Source organism: Scyliorhinus torazame, chromosome 12 (assembly GCF_047496885.1).
Source record: "Scyliorhinus torazame isolate Kashiwa2021f chromosome 12, sScyTor2.1, whole genome shotgun sequence".
NCBI classification, from domain to species: Eukaryota; Metazoa; Chordata; class Chondrichthyes; order Carcharhiniformes; family Scyliorhinidae; genus Scyliorhinus; species Scyliorhinus torazame.
In genome coordinates, this window is record NC_092718.1 from 35,654,169 (window position 1) to 35,680,862 (window position 26,694).

Below are 26,694 nucleotides of genomic sequence, written 5' to 3' on the forward strand. Positions count from 1 at the left end.
CAGGGATGTGCAGGTTGAGTGGGTCTGCGGGTTTAGGGCGGGGGTGTGGGCCTAGGCAGGATTCTCTTTCAGAGGGTTTGGATAAACTCAATGGGCTGAATGGCCTCCTTCTGTACTGTGGTGATTCTATAAAATATACAACACACAGCTGGGGGATCGGAGAATCCAACCCATGGTCTCACCCATGCTCTGCGTAACTGAAGCATAACATCCTTACTTATATGTTCAATTCCTCTCGTAATAAATTATGGCATTCCATAAGCATTCCTAATTATTGCGCTCCTTGCATTCCAACTTTTTGTGACTCATGTACTAGAACATCGAGATCATTCCCCACATCGGAATTCTGCAATCATTCGCCATTTACGCAACGCTTATTCTTCCTACCAAAGTGAACAACATCACATTTTCCCACATTATACTCCACCTACCAGATTTTTTGCCCAATCAGTCAACCTATCTATATCCATTTGCAACCTCTTTATGTCTTCTTCACAATATACTTTCCTACCTATCTCTGAATTCATCTGCAAATTTAGCTGCCTTGCCTTCGCTCCCCCCCATCTAAGTCATTGATATAAATTGTAAAACGTTTAGCCCCCAGCAGAGACCCCCGTGGGACTCCACTCGTCATATTCTGCCAATCAGACAAAGACCCGATTATGCATGCTCTCTTGTTTTTTTCCAGCCAGCCAATCTTCTATCCATGCCAATATGTTACCCACTCCATCATTTTCTGTAATGATCTTTGATGTGACACCATATCAAATGCCTCCGGAAATCTAAATGTAGTGCATGTACAGTGCATGTTACCCCATCAAAGAACTCCAAGAAATTCACTAACATGAAAGAACCTGTTTCTTCCTGATTACCTTGAGTTTTTCTCACTGCCCAGCTATAACCTCCTTAATGATCAATTCTGGCACCTTCCCATGACAGGCATCAAACTACCTGGCCTATATTTTCCAGCTTTTTGCCTCCCTCCCTTCTTAAATAGAGGAGTCACATTTGTTACTTTCCAGTCATGGTAGAATCACGGTAATTTTATGGTATAGAAGGAGGCTTTTGGACGCATCATGTCTACACTTCTCTCCAAGTGAATGCAGAATCATACAGCACAGAAAGATGCCATTCGGCCCATCGCGTACGCACAGGCCATCAAGCACCTATCTAATCTAATCCCATTTTCCAGCACATGGTCCATCACCTTGTATGCTATGACGTTCCAAGTACTCATCCCAATACTTCTTAAATGTTGTGTAGAAACAAGTCTGTGCAAGCAGTTCAGATGGAACCTTACCCGAATCTGGAGGATTTTGGAAAATTTACACCAACGCATTTACTACCTCATTAGCCTCTTTTAAGATCCAAGGGTGAGGTTCATCAGGCGGCATGGTGGCATAGTGGTTAGCGTTGCTGCCTCACAGCGCCAGGGACCCGGGTGACTGTGTGGAGTTTGCACTTTCTCCCCGTGTGTGCGTGGGTTTCCTCCGGGTGCTCCAGTTTCCTCCAACAGTCCAAAGATGTGCAGGTTAGGTGGATTGGCCGTGCTAAATTGTCCCTTAGTGTGCTGGGTTAGGTTAAAGGGTTATAGGAATAGGGCAGGGAAGTGGGCTTGGGTGAAGTACTCTTTCAGAGGGTCGGTGCAGACTTGATGGGCCAAATGACCTCCTTCTGCACTGTAGGGATTCTATGATTCTATGACTCAGAGACTTGTCAGCCCGCAGTTCCATCAGTTTTATCAGTCCTGCTTCCTCGTGATTTCAATCACCCTTGATTCTGCACATGGCTCTGTCCAACATTACACTGACCCCGAAGATGCCGGTCATATTATCTCACATCACTGTGTGGACAGCATTGTACTCAGTGCCATGTTAGCCTTATATGTGCCAAATATCGATGACCTCCTGGTAGCAGATCAGGGGTGGAGAGCTCCTGGTATGCTTAGGGGTCTTCGCTTGGTGCAGCAGCAGTCGAACATAGCTCTGAAAGGGGTTCTATAAAAGATTCATTCACTGGATGTGGGCTTTGCTGGCTAGGCCAGAATTCATGATCCATCACTAATTGCTCTTGAAAAAGGTCATAGTGAGATATTTTCTTGAACCGCTGCAGTACATGTGGTGTAGGTACACCCAAAGGGGTGCTGGGAGGGAGTCCAGGGTTTTGACCCAGCGATAGTGAAGGAACAGCAATATATTTCCAATGTCAGGATGGTGTGTGGCTTGGAGGGGAACTTCCAAGTGGCGATGTTCTCATGTATCTGCTGCTCTTGTCCTTCTTGATGGGAGTGGTTGTGGGTTTGGTAGGTGCTGTCTAGAGAGCATTGGTGAGTTCCTGCCGTGCATCTTGTAGAGAATACACACAGTTGCTACTGTGCGTCGGTGCGTGGGGATGCCAGTCAAGCGCGTTGCTTGACCTGGATGATGTTACCTTTCTTGAATTTTGTCAGAGTTGTACTCATCCAGGCAAGTGAAGAGTATACCATCACAATTGTGCCTTGTAGATTGTGGACAAGCTTCGGGAAGTCAGGGTGCAAGTTACTCGCTGCAGGATTCTGAGCATCTGACCTGCTCTTGAAGCCACAGTATTTATATGGCTAGTCCAGTTCAGTTTCTGGTCAATGGTAACTCCAAGGATGTTAATAGTGTGGTGCTCCAGCGATGGTAATGCCATTGAATGTCAACAGCCGATGGTTAGATTCCCTCTTGTAGGAGATCGCCATTGCCTGTCACTTGTGTGACGCAAATGTAACTTGCCACTTGTCAGCCCAAGCCTGAATATTATCCAGGTCTCGCTGCATTTGGACACGGACTGCTTCAGTATCTGAGGAGTTGTGAATGGTGCTGAACATTCTGCCGTCATCAACCAAAATCCCCACTTCTGACCTTATGATGGAAGAGAGGTCATTGGTGAAGCAGCTGAAGGTGGTTGGGCCTAGGAGTGGTTAGAATATGGAACTAGCCACCACACGGAAGAGTTGCAGCAAATCACAGAGGCATTTAAGGGGTGACTAGATGAGCATATGAAGGAGAAAGGAACAGAAGGAAATGCTAATATGGTTAAGTGAAGTAGGCAGAACGGAGCCTCATGGGGCCTCACACTAGCACAAGACTGTTGGGCTGAATGGCCTGCCTCTGCTGTAAATACAATGGGCGGGATTCTCCATTTCTCAGACTATAGTGTTGATGGCAACGCAGAATTCGTGGACTTTCACAGAAAAACCGGTGCCACACCTGGACCGACTCCGCTACTATTAAGGGGCTAGCACCGGTGACGCGTGGAACACAATCGATTCCAATGAAAAACGGTGCGGGATTTGCCAGGTCTGTGATTGATAGTCAGGAGGCTGACAAGCTGCAGCCGCACATACACATTACACTCCTCACTCACACTCATCCCAGCCAACAAGGTGGCATTTGTTGTGCTTGAGCGCGCCCACAGCTGATGGGTCGGCTGGGGCCAGAGGACACCCAGGTGGGTGCCCTGGGGACACACATTTACGACCCTTGGCACTAAGTTCAAAGTGGGCAGTTAACAGTGTGTGAAGCTGCATGGGTGCCTTTTCTGCTGTGGCAATGGTGTTCACTGCTCGTCCAAACCGATCCCATAGTCCACCTCCTGACCATCCCCCGCTACTCCCCCGGCCCGCGGCACAACTGTCAGCACACTATGGCAATGTTGGACACTTTCCGTACCCCCTCTCTCCCTCAGCAGCCCCCACGCCGGTTTCACGATTTTTGAAAGCATATGTGCACCACGTCGTCGGGAACTTGGACCATTGGAGGCGGAGAATCGTGAAGACCCCGGAGAACACCGGGTCGGGCCTGCTAATGATATGCAAATGGTATCTACTGTACGTGTATTCCGGAACGCATTGACGCAGTTGTCAAGGTGACGGAGCATTGTGATTTGGCACCAAGTTGGTGCCTGCCGATTTTGGTGTCGGATCCGATTCTCCACCAAATTGCCTTTCCCGATTTTGACGTCAACTAACAGAGAATTCCGCCCAATGTCATTCTATGTAAATTATGCTGTGTGATATTAGTAATTAACAGTTAGCACTTATTTTAAACTGACTGAATATCTTTGAATAGTACTCAGAAATGTTGTACAGACTTCCGGGTGCGGCGATGACCAGCTGAGTCGCACGTTTCGGCACCTCCCATTGGAACGGACTTTTGGGCTCTTATTAGGCAATTTTTAACGGCCAAAATCACTGTGCGGTGAAATAGAAGGGAATCCCCCCCGGATACATATGGAAAAAGGAGAGGATAACGGCCGGATTGCAGTGGATCCTTTGGAGCAGCGGCAAGGAAGGGAAGCTCGAAGCAAGATGGCGTCGGAAGGTGGCCGTTTGGTGTGGGGCCCGGAGCAACAAGAGTTCCTGCGGCGCTGTGTGGAAGAGCTGAAGAAGGAGGTGTTGGCCCCGATGCTACAGGCGATTGAAGGGCGAAAGGAGGCGCAGAGGACCCAGGAGCTGGAGCTTCGGGTCGTGAAGGCAAAGGCTGCTGAAAATGAAGATGAAATACAGGGCCTGGTGGTGAAGACAGAGACGCACGAGGCACAGCACAAAAGGTGTGTGGAGAGGTTGGAACCCCTGGAGAATAATTCAAGGAGGAAGAATTTAAGAGTCCTGGGTCTTCCCGAAGGCGCAGAGGGACGGACGTCGGGGCATATGTGAGCACGATGCTTCACTCGCTAATGGGATCGGAGGCCCCGACGGGCCCTTTGGAGGTGGAGGGAGCTTATCGAGTTCTGGCGCGAAGACCAAAGGCTGGAGAAATACCTCGAGCCATAGTGGTGAGGTTCCACCGCTACAACGACAGAGAGATGGTCCTAAGATGGGCGAAGAAAACTCGGAGCTGTAGGTGGGAGAACGCGATGATCCGCGTATACCAGGATTGGAGTGCGGAGGTGGCGAGAAGGAGGGCAAGTTTCAATCGGGCTAAGGCGGTGCTTCACAAAAAGAAGGTTAAATTTGGAATGTTGCAACCGGCGAGATTGTGGGTCACACACCAAGGGAAGCACCACTACTTTGAGACGGCAGAAGAGGCGTGGACATTCATTGTGGACGAGAAGATGGAATAGTCTGGCGAGAGAAAGAGCTTCTGGAATAAAGTGGTGGGGTGATTATGTGGGGCGAGGAAGGGGAAGCCTTTCAATTTGTTAATTCTTCAATCCTGTAACTTTTCTGTCTTCCCCTCGTTGGGGGGGGGGGGGGGGGGGGGGGGAGTATGAGGAACTGTGGGCGCTGGTGGGAAGGAAAGGGGAACGAGAAGGGAACTGCGTCATTAGGGGCGGGGCCGAGTGGGGAGTTGCTCCCGCACTATGGTAATTATAGCGGGAACAGGGACGCAGGAAGGAGGGGGCCTCGCACAGTGAGGGGCCGAGGGCAAACGGGGAAGCCGAGGTCAGCCAGAGTTTGCTGACTTCTGGGAGCAACATGGGGGGTGTAATTACGCTAGAGGGGGATCGAGCGGGGGGGGGGGGGGGGGGGGGAGTTAACTGGGTTGCTGCTGCTAAGGAAAAGGGGGAGCTGTTATGGGGCGGGGTGGTCGAGACGGGAGGGCACCGGCGGTGGGATATACGGGTACGTGGGAACCGGGTAAGGAGCTGGGTTAAAAAGGGGGATGGCGAGTCGACAAGGGGGGGGGTAAAGAGCCCCCCAACCCGGCTGATCACGTGGAACGTGAGAGGGCTGAATGGGCCGATTAAAAGGGCACGGGTACTCGCACACCTAAAGAAATTAAAGGCAGATGTGGTTATGTTGCAGGAGACGCACCTGAAACGGACAGACCAGGTTAGACTACGTAAAGGATGGGTGGGACAGGTGTTTCATTCAGGTTTAGATGCGAAGCATAGGGGGGTGGCTATTTTAGTGGGGAAACGGGTACTGTTTGAGGCAAAGACCATAGCGGCGGACAGTGGGGGTAGATACGTGATGGTGAGTGGCAGGTTGCAAGGGGAGGCAGTGGTTCTGGTGAACGTATTCGCCCTGAACTGGGATGATGCAAACTTCATGAGGCGTATGTTGGGGCGTATCCCAGACCTGGAGGCGGGAAAGTTGGTAATGGGGGGAGACTTCAATGCAGTGCTTGATCCAGGGCTGGACCGGTCGAGGTCCAGGACCGGGAGGAGGCCGGCAGCGGCCAAGGTGCTTAAGGACTTCATGGAGCAGATGGGAGGAGTAGACCCCTGGAGATTTATTAGGCCTAGGAGTAAGGAGTTCTCATTTTTCTCCCATGTTCACAAGGTATATTCACGGATAGGCGTTTTTGTCCTGGGAAGGGCACTGATCCCGAAGGTGACAGGGACGGAGTATACGGCCATAGCCATCTCGGACCATGCTCCACATTGGGTAGATCTGGAGGTAGGAGAGGAAAAAGAACAGCACCCACTCTGGAGAATGGATATGGGCTTATTGGCAGATGAGGGGGTATGTCTAAGGGTGAGGGGGTGTATCGAAAGGTACTTGGAGCTTAATGACAACGGAGAGGTTCAGGTGGGAGTGGTCTGGGAGGCGTTGAAGGCGGTGGTCAGAGGGGAACTGATATCAATAAGGGCACATAAAGGGAAGCAAGAGAGTAAAGAAAGGGAGCGATTGTTGAGAGAACTTCTGAGGGTGGACAGGCAATATGCAGAGGCACCGGAGGAGGGACTGCATTTCCTGGATCAGCTGAAATTCCCGAAGGTGGAGGAGCAGGAGAGGGCGGGACTGGGAGCACAGATTGAGGTGGAGGAGGTGATAAAGGGGATTGGGAGCATGCAGGCGGGGAAGGCCCCGGGACCGGATGGGTTCCCGGTGGAATTTTATAGGAAATATATGGACCTACTGGCCCCGCTTTTGACGAGAACCTTTAATGAGGCCAGGGAAAGGGGGAAGCTGCCCCCGACTATGTCGGAGGCGACGATATCGTTACTTTTGAAGAAGGGAAAAGACCCGCTGCAGTGTGGGTCCTACAGGCCCATTTCCCTTTGGAACGTAGATGCTAAGCTCCTGGCCAAGGTGATGGCGACGAGGATAGAGGATTGTGTCCCAGGGGTGGTCCACGAGGATCAAACTGGGTTCGTTAAGGGGAGACAGCTGAACACGAACATACGGAGGCTGCTAGGGGTGATGATGATGCCCCCACCAGAGGGGGAGGCGGAGATAGTGGTGGCGATAGACGCCGAGAAAGCATTCGACAGAGTGGAGTGGGACTACCTGTGGGAAGTGCTGAGGAGATTTGGGTTTGGAGAAGGGTTTATTGGATGGGTACAGCTGCTATATAGGGTCCCGGTGGCAAGTGTGATCACGAACAGGCAGGGGTCTGACTACTTCCGTCTTTATAGAGGGACGAGGCAGGTGTGCCCCCTGTCTCCGTTACTGTTTGCATTGGCAAATGAGCCCCTGGCCATAGCATTGAGCGGCTCTAGGAAGTGGAGGGGTGTACTCAGGGGAGGAGAAGAACACCGGGTATCATTGTATGCAGATGATTTATTGCTGTATGTTGCGGACCCAGTGGAGGGGATGCCTGAGATAATGCAGACACTCAGGGAGTTTGGGGAATTCTCGGGGTACAAATTGAATATGGGGAAGAGTGAGTTGTTTGTGGTGCATCCGGGGGAGCAGAGTAGGGGAATAGATGATTTATCGCTGAGGAAGGTAACAAGAGATTTCCGGTACTTAGGGATTCAGATAGCCAGGAGTTGGGGAACCTTACATAGGCTAAATCTAACACGATTGGTGGAACAGATGGAGGAGGATTTTAAGAGATGGGACATGGTGCCCGTCACTGGTGGGTAGGGTGCAGGCGGTCAAAATGGTAGTCCTCCCGAGATTCCTTTTTGTGTTTCAGTGCCTCCCGGTGATGGTTACGAAGGCTTTTTTCAAGAAAATCGAGAAAAGTGTCACGCGTTTTGTGTGGGCTGGGAAGACCCCGAGAGTGAGGAGGGGGTTTTTGCAGCGTAGCAGGGATAGGGGGGGACTGGCACTACCGAGCTTAAGTGAGTACTATTGGGCCGCCAATATCTCAATGGTGTGTAAGTGGATGGGAGAAGGGGAGGGAGCGGCGTGGAAGAGATTGGACATGGCGTCCTCAAGCACTGGCGACGGTGCCGTTGCCGTTCTCCCCGAAGAAATACACCACAAGTCCAGTGGTGGTGGCAACACTGAAAATTTGGGGGCAGTGGAGGCGGCATAGGGGAATGACGGGAGCCTCGGTGCGGTCCCCGATAAGGAATAATCATAGGTTTGTCCCGGGGAGAATAGATGGGGGATTTAGAGCATGGCAGAGAGCTGGGATTGTGCAACTGAGGGATCTGTTCTTAGACGGGACGTTTGCGAGTCTGGGAGCGCTGACGGAAAAATATGGGTTGCCCCAAGGGAATGCATTTTGGTACATGCAACTGAGGGCTTTTGCGAGGCAACAGGGGAGGGAATTCCTGCAGCTCCCGACGCAGGAGATTCAGGATAGAGTGATCTCAGGGACATGGGTGGGGGATGGTAGGGTGTCGGATATATATAGGGAAATGAGGGACGAGGGGGAGATCATGGTGGATGAGCTGAAGGGAAAATGGGAAGAAGAGCTGGGGGAAGAGATCGAAGAGGGGCTGTGGGCAGATGCCCTACGTAGGGTAAACTCGTCGTCCTCGTGCGCCAGTCTTAGCCTGATACAATTCAAGGTTTTGCACAGGGCGCATATGACCGGAGCAAGGCTCAGTAAATTTTTTGGGGTCAAGGATAGGTGTGGGAGATGCTCGAGGAGCCCAACAAACCACACCCACATGTTTTGGTGATGCCCGGCATTGCAGGGGTTCTGGGTGGGGGTGGCGAATGTGCTTTCGAAGGTGGTGGGGGTCCGGGTCGAGCCAAGCTGGGGGTTGGCTATATTTGGGGTTGCAGAAGAGCCGGGAGTGCAGGAGGCGAGAGAGGCTGATGTTTTGGCCTTTGCGTCTCTAGTAGCCCGGCGAAGGATATTGCTTATGTGGAAGGAAGCCAAACCCCCGGGCGTGGAGACCTGGATAAACAACATGGCAGGGTTTATAAAACTAGAACGGATAAAGTTTGCACTAAGGGGTTCGGCTCAAGGGTTCACCAGGCGGTGGCGACCGTTCATTAACTACCTCGCAGAACGATAAAGGAAATGGGAAAGTAGCAGCAGCAACCCAGGGGGAAGGGGGGGGGGGGGGGGGGGGAGGGGGGGGAGGGGGGGGAGGGGGGGTCCTCAGGGGTGTTTTTGTATAGATATTTGTACTTGGTTATGTATATTGGATTGCTTGAGTTTATTATTTGGGAGAGCTATTATTTTTGTTACGGCGGTTGCCATTTAGTTTGTATATTATTTATTTATTTGTTAAAAACGGTCACTGTTATTCATATTGTTTTATTGTTGTAAAAAAGGGAAAAACCTTTGTACTGTTTTGTTTGGCCGAAAAATTTGAATAAAATATTTTTTTTTAAAAAAGAAATGTTGTACAAATGTATTCTGGCACTATGATTCACCGGCTTCATTGCGCTCTCGCTCAAGCGTAACGAGGCCGGTGAATTGAGGTAGAGGCCAAAAATGACATCCGCGCCATGCGCCAAACACGTTGCGATGGCCCGCTCCCATAGCAAAATCGGGATCTTGTCCTAGCGTGGAGCAAAACCAATTATCACCATTTAAGCCCGATTTTCTTACAATCAATGAGAGCGACCCCATATCCAACGGCCTCCTGTCAAGTGCTCACGCTGGCACCAATTAGTACTCCTTTTTAAAAATGTGAACCTGGTCGAAGGGCTTCTGTGGGGAGCAAGGTGAGTAGTCATCTTTGCTCACAGGCAAAGAGTGCGGCAGCACTGGGGTTACCACCCCAGTGCTTGGCGGGGGAGGGGGTGGGGAGCTTGGCTGGGGGTGGGGACCCTCCGCAGGGGTGGTCCACAACGAGGGTGGGGTGGGGAGGAGCTGCTGGGGTGACCGGGGACTACTGTTCGCGGCACCACCATGTCAACCCTTGGATCGTGTGTAACCATGCCAGCCCTTGTCTCCGTCCGTCTGCCCCACCGATCACCCATACCCGCACCCCCCCTGACTGCCGCGGCCTCTGGCTGCGCGGCCTCTGGCTATTGCTGATAGGGAATTGGTAATCGTGGTTAAGTGAGCACTTCACACATGCCAAGTGGATTCCCATGGATGGGTGGGCCATGTAGCATGTGGGAGTCATTGCCTAGCATCCCAATCACATCTTGATGCCGGGACACTGTGCTTGAACACTGTGGGAGGCAACACCACACACGCAGCTGCCAACATCCGAACACCCAGCGGATGGGGCACAGCTCTGGGGACATGTCCACGGCCGGAGGGTGGGTGGTTGCCATTGGGAGGGATGGATGCCTGGAGAGATGGGCCAAGGGTTCGGAGGTCGGTCCGCATTGCGGAATAATGTGACAGAGGCATCATAATGGTTGTACAAAAAGGAGTTTAATGTGCTTACAATACCCCACTGCCAGCTCACTTGTCTGCAGCACATGCACAGCTATGCTGCCCTGTCCCGTGTGCTGACCTCGAGACGTGGCTTCATCGGACGGGTGGAACTCAGGGGAGCTGGTGCCCACCGCCTCCACTCTATGGGGCAGGTCCGGTTGGCAGCCGGCACCTCCTCCTCCTCATTGGTGCCCTTAGGGCCCTGGGGTCCATCTTAGGACGGAGGGGCAGCTGGTTCAGGCCCCGGCTGCCCCGGCACCACCTGGCTCTGCCAGCCCTGGCGGTTCCCCGTGGTCTGCACCATCGTGCCGACGCCCTCTGTGTCTCCAAACAGGCGCCTCAGTGTGGTATCTAGGGGCTTTTCACAGTAATTTCATTGCAGTGTTAATGTCAGCCTATTTGTGACAATAAAGATTATTTTTTAAGATAGAACCTCATCAAGGTCGGCCTGGTGCTGGGTGACGTCCCCCAGTAAGGCAGACATACTGTCGAGACCCTCAGCCATGACTGTTACTGAGTGCACGACGCCTTGGACACCTCCACTCATGGTGCCGACACCATGCAGCAGGCTCTCCACTGCTGCCGCCACCTTGTCCCAGGCAGCACTGGCTGTCTTGTGGCTCACCCTGCGGGACATCGGAGGAACAGGACATCCCTCCTGGCCTCCACCGTGTCCAGGAGCTCCCCCAGGTCAGCAGCCCCGAATCTTGGGGCCGGTCTCCTCGGCGCCATTTTTGCGAGCTGGCTGGGGTTGGCTGAGTAAGTGCAGCTTAAGTACTGCTCAACGTTGTTAGTGGGGGGGGGGGGGGGTGGGCTGGCGAACGCGGTGCCGGTGAATCAGCTGGTGAGCTGGCATTCGGGGCAGGAAGCCCATGAGGCCTCGTTAAGTGGACCAATCAAAGTTGAATAGCGTTGCCGGCCTCGCTGGGCCGAGCACCAGGAAACTCGCGGCACTTCCAGCTCGCTACAGCGCATAGAGGTTTTCTGGAGAATCGTGCCCATCTTATGCAACTCCACCCCATTGTCTTTTCAAAAAGTGGCTTGAGGAATTCTCTGTCCAGGTAGCTCAAGACTAAAAGGCCTATCTATGTAGGTGTAAAACTAAATGTAACTTGGCAACCATTTTAATTGGCTTCAGTCCTTAAACTCATTAGAATTTAACATTGAACATTGGATCTTCAAAAATGCGCATTACCTTACTGCTAGCTTCGTTCGACGTATAGCAGAGCAGGCGAGGTGAAACAGTTTCACTTGATGAATATCCATGGGAAGTGAAAATGCCGGCTTTGAACAGGCTGCTGTGAAGACATTGAAGAATTTACTGTTCGGGAACTGAGAAGGGGATTTGCTGCTGAACACAAATAAAGCCAAAAGGATTTGTGACTTTTTACCCGGGAAAGGCGAACAAGTTGAAATCACACACGGCATCTGTGATATTAACAAACCTGTTTCAAAAGCATTTCTCCATAACCTAGAGTGGAGTGGGCTGTCACTGAAATTGCAAACAATGAAGGTTCAGGAATATATGTCAACGCAAATGTCGCCAACATTGTACATTGGTTCCAACCCCTATATCTACCTAGACCTCAAAACAAATTTTCAGTGACTCAAAACACACTTTTTAAATTACCCAGTTTGCCCCCCTGAACGACTATTACTTTTCGTGCAGCGTCAGGAGGATTCTTTCTCATGTTAATAAAATGAATTGCCTTGACTTATTAAAGTTCCTCCTCACCACTGCGGCCGCACATTCTGCCCGATTACTCTCGTTCTTTAGGCTCCCACTGTGCGAGACAACATGCACAGCTGCCTGCTTCCTGGCCAACGTCCCACTCTGGGAAGCCTTTGTTTGCACTGGTCTCTTTTTTTTAAGCATTGGTGACATGCTGGGATTTTCTTGCTGCGAAGCGAATGGAAAACCCAACGCTTGCGCCTTACCTGAACTTTTCACGTGGTTTGCCCAGCTGGCCCCACCTGTCGGGCAGCTGGTAAATGTAGCCGTGCCCATTCTCAGTCCAGATGATTATTTTGTTTGCAGCCAACACCTCCCCACCAGTCCACTGGTGACCATGACTGCTGTTCACAAAGCACAGCAGTGAAAAGTCACAATAATCGAAAACCTGCAGGAGGGCAAAAAGAAAATAAGACGTTCACAAGGAAAAACATATCAAAACAGCCTCTATAGAGCACCTAAAATATTGTAAAACATCCCATGACACTTCACAGCAGCATAAGCAGACAAACATGGGCAGCGAGCCGGTGGTGTATTGGTAATATCAATGGATAGGAACCCACTGGAACAGGATAATGCTCTGCAGATAACCAATATGGCAGCTAGTGGAATTTAAATTCAATTAATAAAATCTAGAATTGAAAGCTAATCTCAGAGGTGGTGACCATGAAACTATCATCAATTTTTGTAAAAACCCATGTCCTTTCGGGAAGGGAAACTCCCATCGTTACCCGGTCTGGTCTACATGTGACTCCAGGGGCGAAATTCTCCGACCCCCCGCCGGGTCGGAGAATCGCCGGGGGCTGGCGTGAATCCCGCCCCCGCCGGTTGCCGAAGTCTCCGGCACCGGAGATTCGGCGGGGGCGGGAATCGCGCCGCGCCGGTTGGCGGCCCCCCCCCCCCCCCCCCCACCCCGCTCGATTCTCCGGCCCGGATGGGCCGAAGTCCCGCCGCTAAAATGCCTGTCCCGCCGGCGTAAATTAAATCACCTACCTTACCGGCGGGACAAGGCGGCGCAGGCAGGCTCCGGGGTCCTGGGGGGGGCGCGGGGTGATCTGGCCCCAGGGGGTGCCCCCACGGTTGCCTGGCCCACGATCGGGGCCCACCGATCCGCGGGCGGGCCTGTGCCGTGGGGGCACTCTTTCCCTTCCGCCTCCGCCACGGTCTCCACCATGGCAGAGGCGGAAGAGACTCCCTCCACTGCGCATGCGCGGGAATGCTGTCAGCGGCCGCTGACGCACCCGCGCATGCGCCGCCCAGAGATGTCATTTCCGCGCCAGCTGGCGGGGCACCAAAGGCCTTTTCCGCCAGCTGGCGGGGCAGAAATCCGTCCGGCGCCGACCTAGCCCCTCAATGTTGGGGCTCGGCCCCCAAAGGTGCGGAGCATTCCGCACCTTTGGGGCGGCGCGATGCCCATCTGATTTGCGGCGTTTTGGGCGCCAGTCGGCGGACATCGTGCCGTTTCCGGAGAATTTTGCCCCAGATCCTCAGCTTTTGACTCTCAATTGCCCCCTGCGTTGGCCGAGTGCGCCACTCAATACAAGGGAAATTAGGTGATGGGAAATAAATGCTGAACTTGCCAGTGATGTCCACGTTCCACGAAACAATAAAACGTAAATTAGGACAGGTGACTGAAAGATCAGCCAAAGAGATAGATTTGAAGGAGAGGGAGCTTTAGGAGGAAATGTCCACAGTTTGGGGTCAAGGCAGCTGAAGGCACAGTTGACTATGGCAGAATGAAGGATGTGGGAAAGCACCACAGGCCAGGAATTGTCGGCGCAATTCTCCATTCCTGAGACAAGGTGCTGACCCCGGGGCAGGATTCGTTGACTTCCACAACAGCAAAACTGGGGCCGCACCTGGACAGATTGAGCAACAGTGGAGGGGCGAGCACCGACATCGCGTGGAACACAATCCATTCCAATGAGAAATGGTGCGGGATTTGCCGGGTCCGTGATTGACACACAGGAGGCTGACAAGCTGCAGCCGCATATCCATATTGCAGTCCCCTACACACACTCATCCCAGCCAAGAAATTGGCACTGGTTGAACTGGAGTGAGCCCATCCCACTTGGGGGGGACACCCTTACGACCTGTGGCCCTAAGGTCACAGTGGGCAGTCAGCGGCATGCGCAGCTGCATGGCTGCCATGCAGGCTGCGGCAATGGCGTTCCGTTTCCGTTCACCCCGACCCACAGCCCACCTCCTGGCCACACCTCGCTACAGCCCTGGCAGAAGCCCCCTAGCCAGCAGCATAGCTGTCAGCAAACTATGGCAATGTCCCCTCTCTCTCCCTCACCAGCCACGGCACCTGTTTCACGATTTTCAAAGGCCCAAGTGAACTTTGCCATCGGTAATTCGCCCCAGTGGAGGCGGAGTATCCCGGAGGCCCAGAGGAATACCGAGTCAGGCCTGCTAATGATATGCCAATGGCGTTTACTGTACGTGCGTTCTGGAATGCACTGTCGGTGATGTCACAGCGACGGAGAATTGCGATTTGGCATGAAACCGGCACCTGCCACGGCTTCACCGTCAAAACAGATTCTCCGCCCAATCACATGTCCTGATTTCAGCATCGGCCGACGGAGAATCCTGCCTAGTGGCTATGCAAAGTTCTTTGAGAATGCAACAAGTAGGATGGATAAAGGGGAACCAGTAGACGTAGTTAACTTGAATTTCCAAAGGCATTCAATAAGGAAACTGTAACTAGTAGGGTGCCAGAGGGATCAGTGCTGGGATGTCATTTATTTGCAATCTATATTAATGGTTTGGGTAAGTACAGACTGTATTTTATCCAAACGGCTGATGATACAAAGATAGGCCGGAAAGTAAGTGTGAGATGGATACAAAGAGACGACAAAGGAATTGTAGTATTATAAGTATTACGGTACCTGATAGGCTAAAGCACCATTGGTAGAAACTGTATGCTTTCTATTGGTTAGAATGTATGATAGCTCCGCCCTGCTAGGCTGGGTATAAGAACCCATGCTGCCCCAGCAGCCTTCATTCTGTACCTGAGATTCACTCTCCTCACGGACCAACGGTCGGTTGCTTTAATGTTTGATAATGCACAGTGGGCAAGATAAAAAACGACAAGATCTTGCGGTGGAGGATCGAACTCTCCACCTACAACTACGAGATCTTGTATCGTCCCGGGAAGCTAAACGAGCCTCCTGACGCCCTGTCCCGCCGCACAAGTTGACCGCCTCCGAGCCCTCCACGAGGACCTCTGCCACCCAGGGGGTCACTCGCTTTTTCCATTTTGTCAAGACCCGCAACCTGCCCTACTCCATCGAGGAGGTCAGGACAGCCACCAGGGACAGCCAAATCTGCGCGGAGTGCAAACCGCACTTCTACCAACCAGAGAAAGCGCACCTGATAAAAGCTCCCCGTCCCTTTGAACGCCTCAGCATGGAGTTCAAAGGCCCCCTCCCCTCCACCGACCGCAACACGTACTTCCTGAACGTGATCGATGCGTACTCTGGGTTTCCATTCGCCATCCCCGACATGACTGCAACCACCGTCTTCAAGGCCCTCCATTGCATCTTTGCACTGTTCGGGTTCCCCGCTTACATACACAGTGATAGGGGGTCCTCCTTTATGAGCGACGAACTGCGCCAATTCCTGCTCAGCAAGGGCAACATCTCGAGCGGGACGACCAGTTACAACCCCCGGGGTAACGGACAGGTAGAGAGGGAGACCGTCCTACTGGCCCTACGGTCCAGGAACCTCCCAGTCTCCCGCTGGCAAGAAGTCCTCCCGGATGCCCTCCACTCCATCCGGTCACTGCTTTGTACGACCACCAACCAGACACCCCACGACCGTCTACTTGTCTTCCCTAGGAAGACCTGGCTGGCAGCACCCGGACCCATCCTGCTCCGAAAACACGTGCGGGCGCACAAGTCGGACCTGTTGGTCGAGAGGGTCCATCTGCTCCATGATAACCCCCAGTACGCCTACATGGCGTACCCCGACGGCCGACAAGATACGGTCTCCCTACGGGACCTGGCGCCCGCCGGAAATCCACGCACATTCCAGCCACCAGTCCCACCCTCCCCTCCACCGCAGCACCTTACAGGAGGATCGGTCCTTCCGCCGGCCCCGTCTAGGCCCCCCCACCCACCAACGCCCCCCGCAGGCGCTCCCTTCCCAGGTCAACCGTTTTCCCCACCAGCGCCATCTAGGGGTGCCGAAGCTGCCATGGAGATCAAAGCTACGCTCCCGGAGTCACAGGCGCCCGAGCCTCCACCGGAGTCACCAGCGAAGCTCCGATGATCACAGAGGACGACCAGGGTCCCCGGTCGACTGATTGTTTCATTTTAATTGTAAACTGTAAATATAAACCATCAAATGTACATAGCCATCAGAATTGTAAATAATTACTAAACACTGTACGGAGGCATTACGGTACCTCCATAATTAATTATATCACGTTGCCATGTTTTGTAGTTTCAGGTCACCACCCCCGCCAGACTCTTTTTTAACAGGGAGTGAATGTGGTATTATAGGTATTACGGTACCTGATAGGCTAAAGCACCATTGGTGGAAACTGCATGCTTTCTATTGGTTAGAATGTATGATAGCTCCGCCCTGCTAGGCGGGGTATAAGAACCCATGCTGCCCAGCAGCCTTCATTCTGTACCTGAGTTGCTGGGGGAAACATCTAGCTTATTAAAGCCTTCAGTTGGACTACAACCTCGTCTTAGTGATCATTGATCGTGCATCAGGAATACAGATATATTGGTCAAACTCTTCCATTCTGTGTCGAACGTGGAAGTGAGAGCGATTCATGCTGGGGGCAGGATTTCAAATGTGCATTGGCGAGGAGCTCATTGATTTTCAAGGTGGGGCCGGCAGGAAGCTGCTGTCCCCGTCATTATCCTCGCCGCTGTCTCATCTGGTCGAATGCAGAATTGCCATATTTAAAAGACACCCAGACAGACATTCACTCGCTGCAAGCCAGGGATCTGGACTGTGCGTCAACCAGATTATGGCAGAGCAGACTTCATGTGGCCCCGCAGTTAAGCGAAACCTCCCGACAGGTCCTCCTCCAGGCCATCCTGGAGAGGCAGGAGGAGCCGTTTCACCGGATGGAGCAGGAGGGCCTCTTGCCTGGCAGAAGGAGCCAATTAGAAGGAGCCAATTTAATTAGACTTTCTTGAGTCAGAGAATGAGTAAGTTTATTAGTTACTAAAACCAGAGAATAATAATAAAAAAAGCAACACACCCATACAGATCAGAAATGATAAGTTAAGTGTCCAAATAAAAGTTTAAAAGAATATACAAATCAATTCTTGGCTTTTCTGTGAGCAGTGATGGTGGTATGTTGCAGCCGTTAAGTTGGGTGATTCTAATAGAGTTGACTTTGGGAGTTTAGCAATTAGTTTGGAAACATTGGGTTCTCCAGGATGGTTGAAAGACTGTCCTATTTCCTTTAGCATGTGGCTTTTGCTGAGCCTTGCCTGCATCAACAGAGGAAGAGAGAGATACAGACAGACACACCGACACACACACACACACAGACAGACACGCAGAGACAGACTTTGCCTGCTCGTCTTTACAAGGGTGACTAATTACTTCTTGTTTCTTTGTCACTCAGACACCAGCACACCATCACACACAGATCAGGTCTGAGCTAGCTGGGGGTGCACGGTGGTGCAGTGGTTAGCATTGCTGCCTACGGCACTGAGGATCCAGGTTCGATCCCATCCCCGGATCACTGTCTGCGTGGAGTTTGCACATTCTCCCCGTGTCTGCGTGGGTTTCACCCCCACAACCCAAAGATGTGCAGGTTAGGTGGACTGGCCACACTAAATTGCCCCTTAATTGAGAAAAAAAATAATTGGGTTTTATTTATTTTAAAAAACCTTGGAAGGGAAAAGAAATCAAACACGTATTTTGTCCAGAATTCATTTTCTTTCTTTCAACTCAGCCCATTCCACATTCTGAGTTATAACTTGACAGGAGGTGGGTTTTGGATACCTGCTGAGATGTGCCAATCAGTCTTCATTATCTCCCCAAAAACAAGGGATTAACGTTCAGTCTTTTGCATTTCATCCTTTCCTTTCAAGTGTCTCTCCCTGAAGAATACCTTGACGGCCTTTTGATGCGGCACTCCGTGTTCTCTCCGGACTAGTCAGTCAAGCAGAATCCGCGTAGTGGTTGTAGCGATATGCATCACTATATATACACAAGGGATTAAGGTGAATACACTACAACTAAGTAACCACTAGAGGGAGCACCAGAGATTTATATATACATAGACAAACAGGAACGGCAGCTGGTGAGCAGGGCACAGACAGGCAGCTCAGATGTAACATAGTATAAGCGCTGGAGAGAGAACAAACTCATAGAAATAAAGCATCTTCTTCAACTGTAAGACTACGAGTTTTATTCAGACACAAGGAATAATACATGGTACCAGGACCAGGTGACTTCAGAACGCTTACTAGAAAAGTTACACAAGATGCAGACAAAGCACGATCGAAAACAGAAGAAAACTCGGACATGGGGAGACTTCACTGAGTCGATGCAACTCGTTGGAACTCCACCGCAGCTGAAAACAACTGCTAATTTAAGTCATAGATGGAAAACTTTAAACAAACGTTCGAACTGTATATTGTAGCTAATGAGTTGAGCGCGGCCTCAGAAGAAATGAAAATAGCACTTCTCCCAGCAGGACATGAAGCTAGAGAAATCTATAACTGCTTTAATTACTTGAAAGGTGAAGACAACACCAAATTAGAAGTAATACTTTAAAAAATTGAAGATTACTGTAACACCAGTAACAATGCTGCTTTAAGATATTCAATGCTCAGAGACCAAATTGCACAGGGAATGAGTGTTGCGAAACGCAAACAATCATCAGAACAGAAAGGTTTAATGCTAGAAATCGCGACTGACAAGTGCAGATTGCAAGAAAAAAATAACTTTAAGTTTTTAACAAGAAAATATGGCAAAAACGTTCTTTTCCACGGGTCAGAAGTCAAAATGGCGTCTGAGAACATTTTAAACTGCCCGGGGAAGAAAAGACGCAAATCTGGGTCTGCGCATGCGCAGGAAACGGCAGCCGCGCACGCACAATTGAAAAAAGACTTTTTGGGAGCAAATCAATCTGCGCATGCGCAGTTGAACAAAAAGAACGCACAGCTCGAAGAGGGGTCTACAAAAAAGCGCATAGTAAAGGAATATCGATTGCACATGTGCAATCGATTTCTATGCTTTACTTCATGAGTGTCATGGTGTCAGTGGCCCCAGACCACGCCCACTTAAAGGGGAAATGTCCGAAAATTGAAAAAAAGTTTTAAAACTACAAAACACAATTTTTTCACCTCGAAAGACAGAACAATGCCTGAACTTCTACCAGCAGTTGAAAATAACCTCCGCAGCACCCTGGAACAAGCAGCTTGCGCCACCCAAAGTGAAGAGCACAATAACAAATCCGAAACCAAAGAAGATGATTTGTTCATTGAACATGAAGAGGGCAATAACAAATCCGAAACAAAAGAAGATGATTTGTTTATCGAAGAATACTACTCAGACATGGCTGAGTTATTCGGATATGATGATCATTAAAGCATGAGCGCCACGGTTGAAAAGTTCAACACAACTCTACTCATGGTAGATGAATCCAATACCATGATGCAATGGCAGATCATTGATACATTGGATGGCAGCAACCTGTCAAATACCCAAGAAGAAAACGATGCCACACAGCGAGTACAGATCGAGTCCACAGAGAGACCACTGCACGACTCCACACAGAGAGCGATGCAAGCCTCCACAGAGAGCTCGTTGACAGACTCCAAAATGGAAGCAAATCAAGACTCCATAGCGAAGTCCATGCATGAACAAGACCATGAAGGTCTATTAACCTTATCTGAGCAACCAGCAGCAGATTATGAAAGTCTACCAAGCTCATGTGAACAACAAAAAGACTATGAAAGTCTACCCAGCTCATATAACCAACAAGAAGACACTGAATGTCTACCCACTGTATGGGAGACAAGTGACGAAAAAAATCACAATTCCCATACAAGATATGCAAGATCACAGCGAGACTGACAGATCTCAGCTCGTATGTACAGAGGCACTCAACAATCAAAGTGAAACTACTCTTGAGTCCAGTGAGACCACGCCAATTAAAACCTCATCTACTCTAACCTATCCACAAGAAAATGAAATCTTGAAGATTTTGACTCCAGAAGAGGAGCATCAAGAAACCCAAAGATGATTCAAGTGAACCTGAAATTACTCCAAAAGAGCACCAAGAAATCAAAGATGATTCAAATGAACCTGAAATGACTCCAAAAGAGGAGCACCAAGAAATCAATGATGATTCAAGTGAACCAGAAATGACTCCAGAAGAGGAGCACCAAGGAATAAAATAGGAATCACATCAACCACAAATGACTGATGTCACCAAGATCAATGCATCAGATCATTACCACAATCCTCAAGAAGAAACGCTCAATGAAACATCAGATACCACAAAGGACACAGACACAAATAACTTTGAGAATGACTCGAATTATCCACATGCAACAAGAACAAAAACAAGAAGCACAACAAGAATAACAACAAAAACTACAAGCACGACAACAAAAACTACAAGAACAACAACAAAAACAACAAGGAGCATAACAAAGGCAACAACAGCAACAACAAGCATGACAAAAGCAACAAGAACAACAACGGAAACAACAAAGACAGAAACGACAAAAACAACGACAATGAGACAACAACTTGTACGACATGGTACAACTCTGCACATGAAGGACAATGTAACAGCAGAGCTCAAACCGATGGCAAGAGTACAAACATACCATGGCATGACAACGAATCTCACAAATTCACATTTGCTCCACAACAAACAAGCAAACCAGCTTCCAAGGCAGATGACATACAGAATCAATACCGCAAGCACAGGAAAAAGTCCAGGTCAGACAACAAAGATGACATACAAAATCGCTACCACATGCATAGAAAAAAAAGTCTAAATCAGACAACAAAGTGATTTGACCATTCAAACACCTCATGATGACTTCTTGGTTACATAAACACAAGAACACTGACGTCGTTCACAAATAAATGACAACATCAACATCACCATTTCAACAACAGAATAAGAAAGCAACTCAACCGTACAAATTCATTACGTTTGGACTCATAAATTTTTAAATTAAGATTGGACTCATAAATATTAATTGGCTTTGTATAATCATCAATATCATCACAACTTGTACATATCATCATTTATCTACCTGTGTTGTACAATTTTCTTTAATAAAGTACAGAAAATATGTAAAACGAAAAAAGGGGAGATGTAGTGATATGCATCACTGTAAATACACAAGGTGTTAAGGTAAATCCATTACAACTAAGTAAACGCTAGAGGGAGCACTAGAGATGTATCTATATATATAGACAAACAGTAAGTAGTCTCTCTCTCTTCACAGGAATGGCAACTGGTGAGCAGGACACACACAGGCAGCTCAGATGTAACATAGTCTAAGCGCTGGAGAGAGAACAAACTCAAAGAAATAAAGCATCTTCTTCAACTGTAAGACTATGAGCTTTATTCAGATACAAGGAATAATACAGTGGTCACTGCACATTAGTTTGCTCAATGCCTTTGCTTTGTATTTCTTTTAAAAACATACACTTTCCTTAAAAAAACTCAAAAAGCCCATAAGTAATTCAGGGCTGTAATCCATTGTTGTGACAACAGGGATATCAGACATGGGGTTGCAGGAATCAGCAGTAGATGGGACATGTGCACTGAATGGATGGCAACCACTTCCTGCTCTCAATGTTCAATCAGTTGCAGTACTACCTGCTCATTACCTACTTACTGGGGAGGGCTCAGTAGGTGTGCATGTTTCTAAACTGCTTATTGGGATGATAATCAAACCGTCTGCCTTTCTGCACAACAGGAGGGAGCGGGCCAGAACCGCAGGTGGCATTCCGAACATTCGAGTCCTCACCCCTTCCAAGGAGGAGTTGCTGAGCTCGCCCGGGAGGAGCAGGACCGTGCCTATGCTGAAGATGATTAGAACTCCTCCAGGATGCCAGTGAGGATGCCTCCAGTCTGCAGTTGTTAGCTATGTCCACAGAGTAACTCATTGCTCTAATTAAGGAGCCTGCTTAGGCATTCACTAACTCTTTCTTTTCTCCATTCCAGGTACCAGCAAGAAAGGCGAGAGGCCCAAAAGGGACACCAGGCACAGATCTAGCCCCAGTTCCACGTCTGAGGATGATGCCTCAGATCCTCAGAGGATGCACCTACTTGGTGTTCGCCTGCCGGAGACATGCACCTCGGGGGGGGGTTGCACGTTATAGAGTAGGCTCGGGGGTGACAATCTGGTGAGCACACCACTGACATGGGTCCACAGATAGCTGAGGCAAGTGACAGTTAAGCTCTCTGACACTCGGAGTACCACTGGAGACCTGGCCCATGCTCAGCCCCATGCAGATGCTGAACCTCTGGACACGACCATAAGGGACCTGATAGAGATGGAGAAACAGTCAGGGGAACATCAAGCAGAGATATCAGCGGCCATGAGTAGACTGGACCAAAGGCTGGAGAAGTCTGTCCATGTGTTGTAGTTTGTTGTGGCTCCAGCATGCGAGTGATTGGCTGCCTCCATGGAACGGGCTTTTCACAGTAACTTCATTTCAGTGTTTATGTAAGTCTACTTGTGACACTAATAAAGATTATTATTATTATTGAAAGGCAGGGGTCTTGGAGACCTTGGTCCAGCAAAATGCACAGTGACTGCAGATATACGCATGGGCCTGCAATCCTTTGCTCCAGCCATTGGTGCAGTGCAGCAGTGGCGATGTGAGAGGGGGACAGGGCACCGTGATCTCCCTCCAGGTGCTCCTTCTCCTCAAGGAGTCAGGGAGGTGCCATCACATACCCACAGGGAACAGGAAGACCAGCCAGGTACCTGGGGCATCTACCCAGGTCACCCAAAGGGTGCCTTGCCACTTGACGTCCCTCTCTCACTGACCCCATCCATCGCCTCCAGTGGATCAGGCCGAGGAAGGTGCACCACATCTGAACAGAAGACCCTTAGCAGGACCGGGCCTTCTAGGCCTCTGGCTACCAGAGGACGTCCAAAGTCATGTCTTGATGTTATGAGGCCCTTTGGTCATGGAGCAGACCTGCTGCCACGTGGGCTTCACCATGGAGAGGAGAACACAAATGAGTATGGTTCTCATCCAATTACCTCGATCATTTGGCTGTCCGTTTAGTTGGCCAATTGTGCTCAGTTAGAACTCCACCCACCTGAAAAGACCCTCCTCCCACTTCGAGGGATTGCAGTTCCTGAGCAAGAGCATTTTAAGGAGTCCGCCAATTAAGTGAGTGAGCAAAAATCTAACACATGGAGTATAATGTGGGAAAATGTGAGGTCATCCATTTTGGCAGGAAGAATACAAAAACGGAATATTATTCAAATGGAGAGGGACTTCAGAATACTGCAGTACCCAGAGATTTGGGTGCCCTTATATGTGAATCACAATAGATTAGTATGCAGTTACAGCACGTAATTAAGAAGGCAAATGGAATGTTGGCCTTCATTGCGAGGGGGATGAAGTATAAATGCAGGGAGGTCTTGTTATGAGAATACTGGGGGCAATTTTGCTCTCCTTATTTAAGGAACTATACACAGGTTGAGCATCATTTATCCATAAATCCAAAAACTGAACACATGCCAAAAACCCGCACTTCTTATTGATCTCATGGCCTTTAGCATAGGAGGTTTAGGTGCGCGATTTAAGGGACGTGTTGTGCTTAAGCAAGAGCGTCTTTGATCACAGGAGAGGCCAAAATTGAAAACCGCGTTGGGCGCCAATCTGACTGCGACCTAACTGGCCCAGCCTGCCCCATTAGCGAAATCAGGATCCCGTCGTAACTTGGCGAGAAACTAACAATCACCACTTAAGGACAATCTTTAACGGCCTCCCATTATTTAATGGCACCTCCAGCAAATGGTCACATGGATACCGATTAATACTCCTTTTTAAAAACGTGAAGGTGGCGGAAGGGCTGCTGTTGGGATCCGAGGAGGTGAGTAGCCATCCGCCTACCGCGTCCCGTGGCCCTCGATGCCCTTGGTGGGCGTCCTCTGGGATCGGAGGGCCCCGACGCAACTGCTAACGGCACATGCCCCACTGTGCCACTCTGTTCAGGGTGCTGATTCTGAGACGCACCACTGTCAGCGGGGTTGGTCACATGGGAGCGGGTGGACGCCGACTCCACTCAGTAGGGCGGTTCCAGGTTAGCACCCAGCGCCCCCTCCTCCCGGTAGGTGCCCATAGGGCCCTGGGATTCAACTCGTGACAGAGGGGCAGCTGGATCAAGCCCAGCTGCCCTTGCATCATCTGACTCTGCCAGCCCTGGCCGCTCCCCAATGTCTGCAGCACAGTGTCAACGCCCTCGGCGATGCTCCTCAGTGACTGGGACATGCTTTCGAGCGTCCCGGAAATGCCCAACTGCAACTGGAACATGTCCCCAGCGACCGAGCCAGGCTCTACAGCATCTCGGCTATGCCCAATGGGACTGGAAGACCTCCCGTAATGACTGGGACGTGCTCTGGAGGGCGTCAGCAATGCCCACCTTAGACTGGTACATGCTCCGCAGCGCCTAATAAAGATCCGCCTGCTACTTGGATAAGTGCCCCTGCGACTGGGACACGCTGTCGAGGCGCTCAGCCATGGCCATCACCGACTGAGCCACGCCATGGACACCTCCACTCATGCTGCCGACGTCGTGCACCAGGCTCTCCACTACGGTTACTGCAGTGTTGACCTCGGTGCCACGTATTGCCGGCGTCACCTCCTGCGCCCGTAGGCTCTGGGATTCATCCAATATGATATGGAACTGCTGGAGGGTCACTGACAACCCTCTCTGAATCACACGGCCGCACCCTATCTACTGTATCAGCTCCGGGTAAACCTGGTCCAGAGGCTCAGCATCTGACTGGGACCCAGCTGGGTCTTGGGATCCAGCAGACCTCCGACTGCTGTCTCGCCTGGGCGTTCCTGCTGCCACCTGATGTGCATCAGAAACTGTGTAGTGCTCCCCAGAATGGGTCCCAGAAAAACTGGCGTCAAAAAGCCACAGATTCACAGCCCTGCAGGGGGCTAGCAGGGGGCCGCTGTACAGCCCCCCGCACCTCCGGGTCAGAGGCCGCACATGCACACACCGGCGGCCTCCAGCGGTCGCGCCGTGCTGCATGGCAGACTCAGACCGTGGAGCTGGACCACGGAAGTAGTGCCCCTGATTGAATGCGCGTTCGACTCGGACCGTCCGCACAATAAAGGGAAAGTCCCGTATTAGGACCCCACTGTCCTGCGATCGGCCCGCCCCCCCCCAACCATGGCGGTGGCGGACTGAGTCCGCAGCTGCCTCGCGAGTTTTCCGGATGGCTGGGACCATGTTAGAAATACGCCGTTGGGACCTCAGCCGGTCATGGGGCGGAGAATAGCCGGGCGGGCCTCAAGCAATGGCCGCAGGTGGGGGATATGCGGCACGACGTACTTCCCGGCTTTTGGGGGCCGGAGAATTGAGGAACTGGTGGCGGTCCCAATTCCATGCGTGAAAATGGATTCTCCGCCCTGGCGCCAGACACGATTTCGGCATCGGGCTGCAGAGAATCTAGCCCAGGGAGTATGGGGGAATGGGGAGTAGGGGGCGGGGGGTGTTGGGGGCCTGCCCTCACAACCCAAAAATATGAAGATTAGTTGGATTGGCCACGCTCAATTGCCCCTTAATGGGAATTTGTTTGATTTATTTATTACTGAGTGACACATCTTACTCTCCAGTCATTTTATTTGCTTCAGACAATAACTAGCTGAGGCTTAGGCTACTATAATGTAATTATATACGGTATCCAAAAACCAAAATGATCTGAAATCTAAAATGCGTTTGACCCTGAGGGTTTTGGATAAAGGATGCTCCTCCAACTGTACTGCAATTGGGTGCAGTTGATACGGTTGATTCCTGGGACAAAGGGGTTGACTTATAAGGAAAGGTTGAGCCATTGTGTTTCGAAGAATGAGAGATGATCTTGAAACCTAAAAGATTCTGATGGGGAAGACAGGGTAGATGCTAAGCGAGGATGTGTCCCAGTGCTCATGGGTGAACTAGGGGGGCACTGTTCCAAAATAAGGGGCCTCCCATCTAAGACGAGACAAGGAGAACTTTATTCTCTCTGTAGGTCATTCATTTTTGTAATTCGCTCGCCCAAAGAACAGTGGGTCATTGAATACATTCAAGGTTGAGTTAGGAAGTGCAGTAGCAGGGTCCGGTACATAGCGGGTTAATGTGGGACTGACTGACTGGCTTAGGCTAGAGTACCATCCAAATGGTGATGCAAGAAGGTACATGACCTAGACCGTTGGTCAGTGTGGTGTTGGCCAGAGACATGTTAAGATCCAGTATGGAAGTAGCTCCTTGCCTTTACCCTTATATGCATAAACAGTTCATAGTAGTTCATAAAGACATTC

The 26,694-nt window shown here is 50.5% G+C and overlaps 1 protein-coding gene across 2 annotated transcripts in view; it reads right to left on the minus strand.

Annotated features, from left to right (window-relative positions):
* LOC140387499 (WD repeat-containing protein 72-like) overlaps positions 1-26,694 on the minus strand; it is a 510,520-nt gene that overhangs the window by 415,593 nt on the left and 68,233 nt on the right. For both annotated transcript variants that reach the window (XM_072470674.1, XM_072470672.1), the window contains exons 9-10: positions 12,384-12,565; positions 11,641-11,743 (exon numbers count right to left, since the gene is read on the minus strand). In XM_072470674.1, the coding sequence (XP_072326775.1) occupies positions 11,641-11,743; positions 12,384-12,565 (285 nt within the window). The remainder of the gene's footprint in view (positions 1-11,640; positions 11,744-12,383; positions 12,566-26,694) is intronic.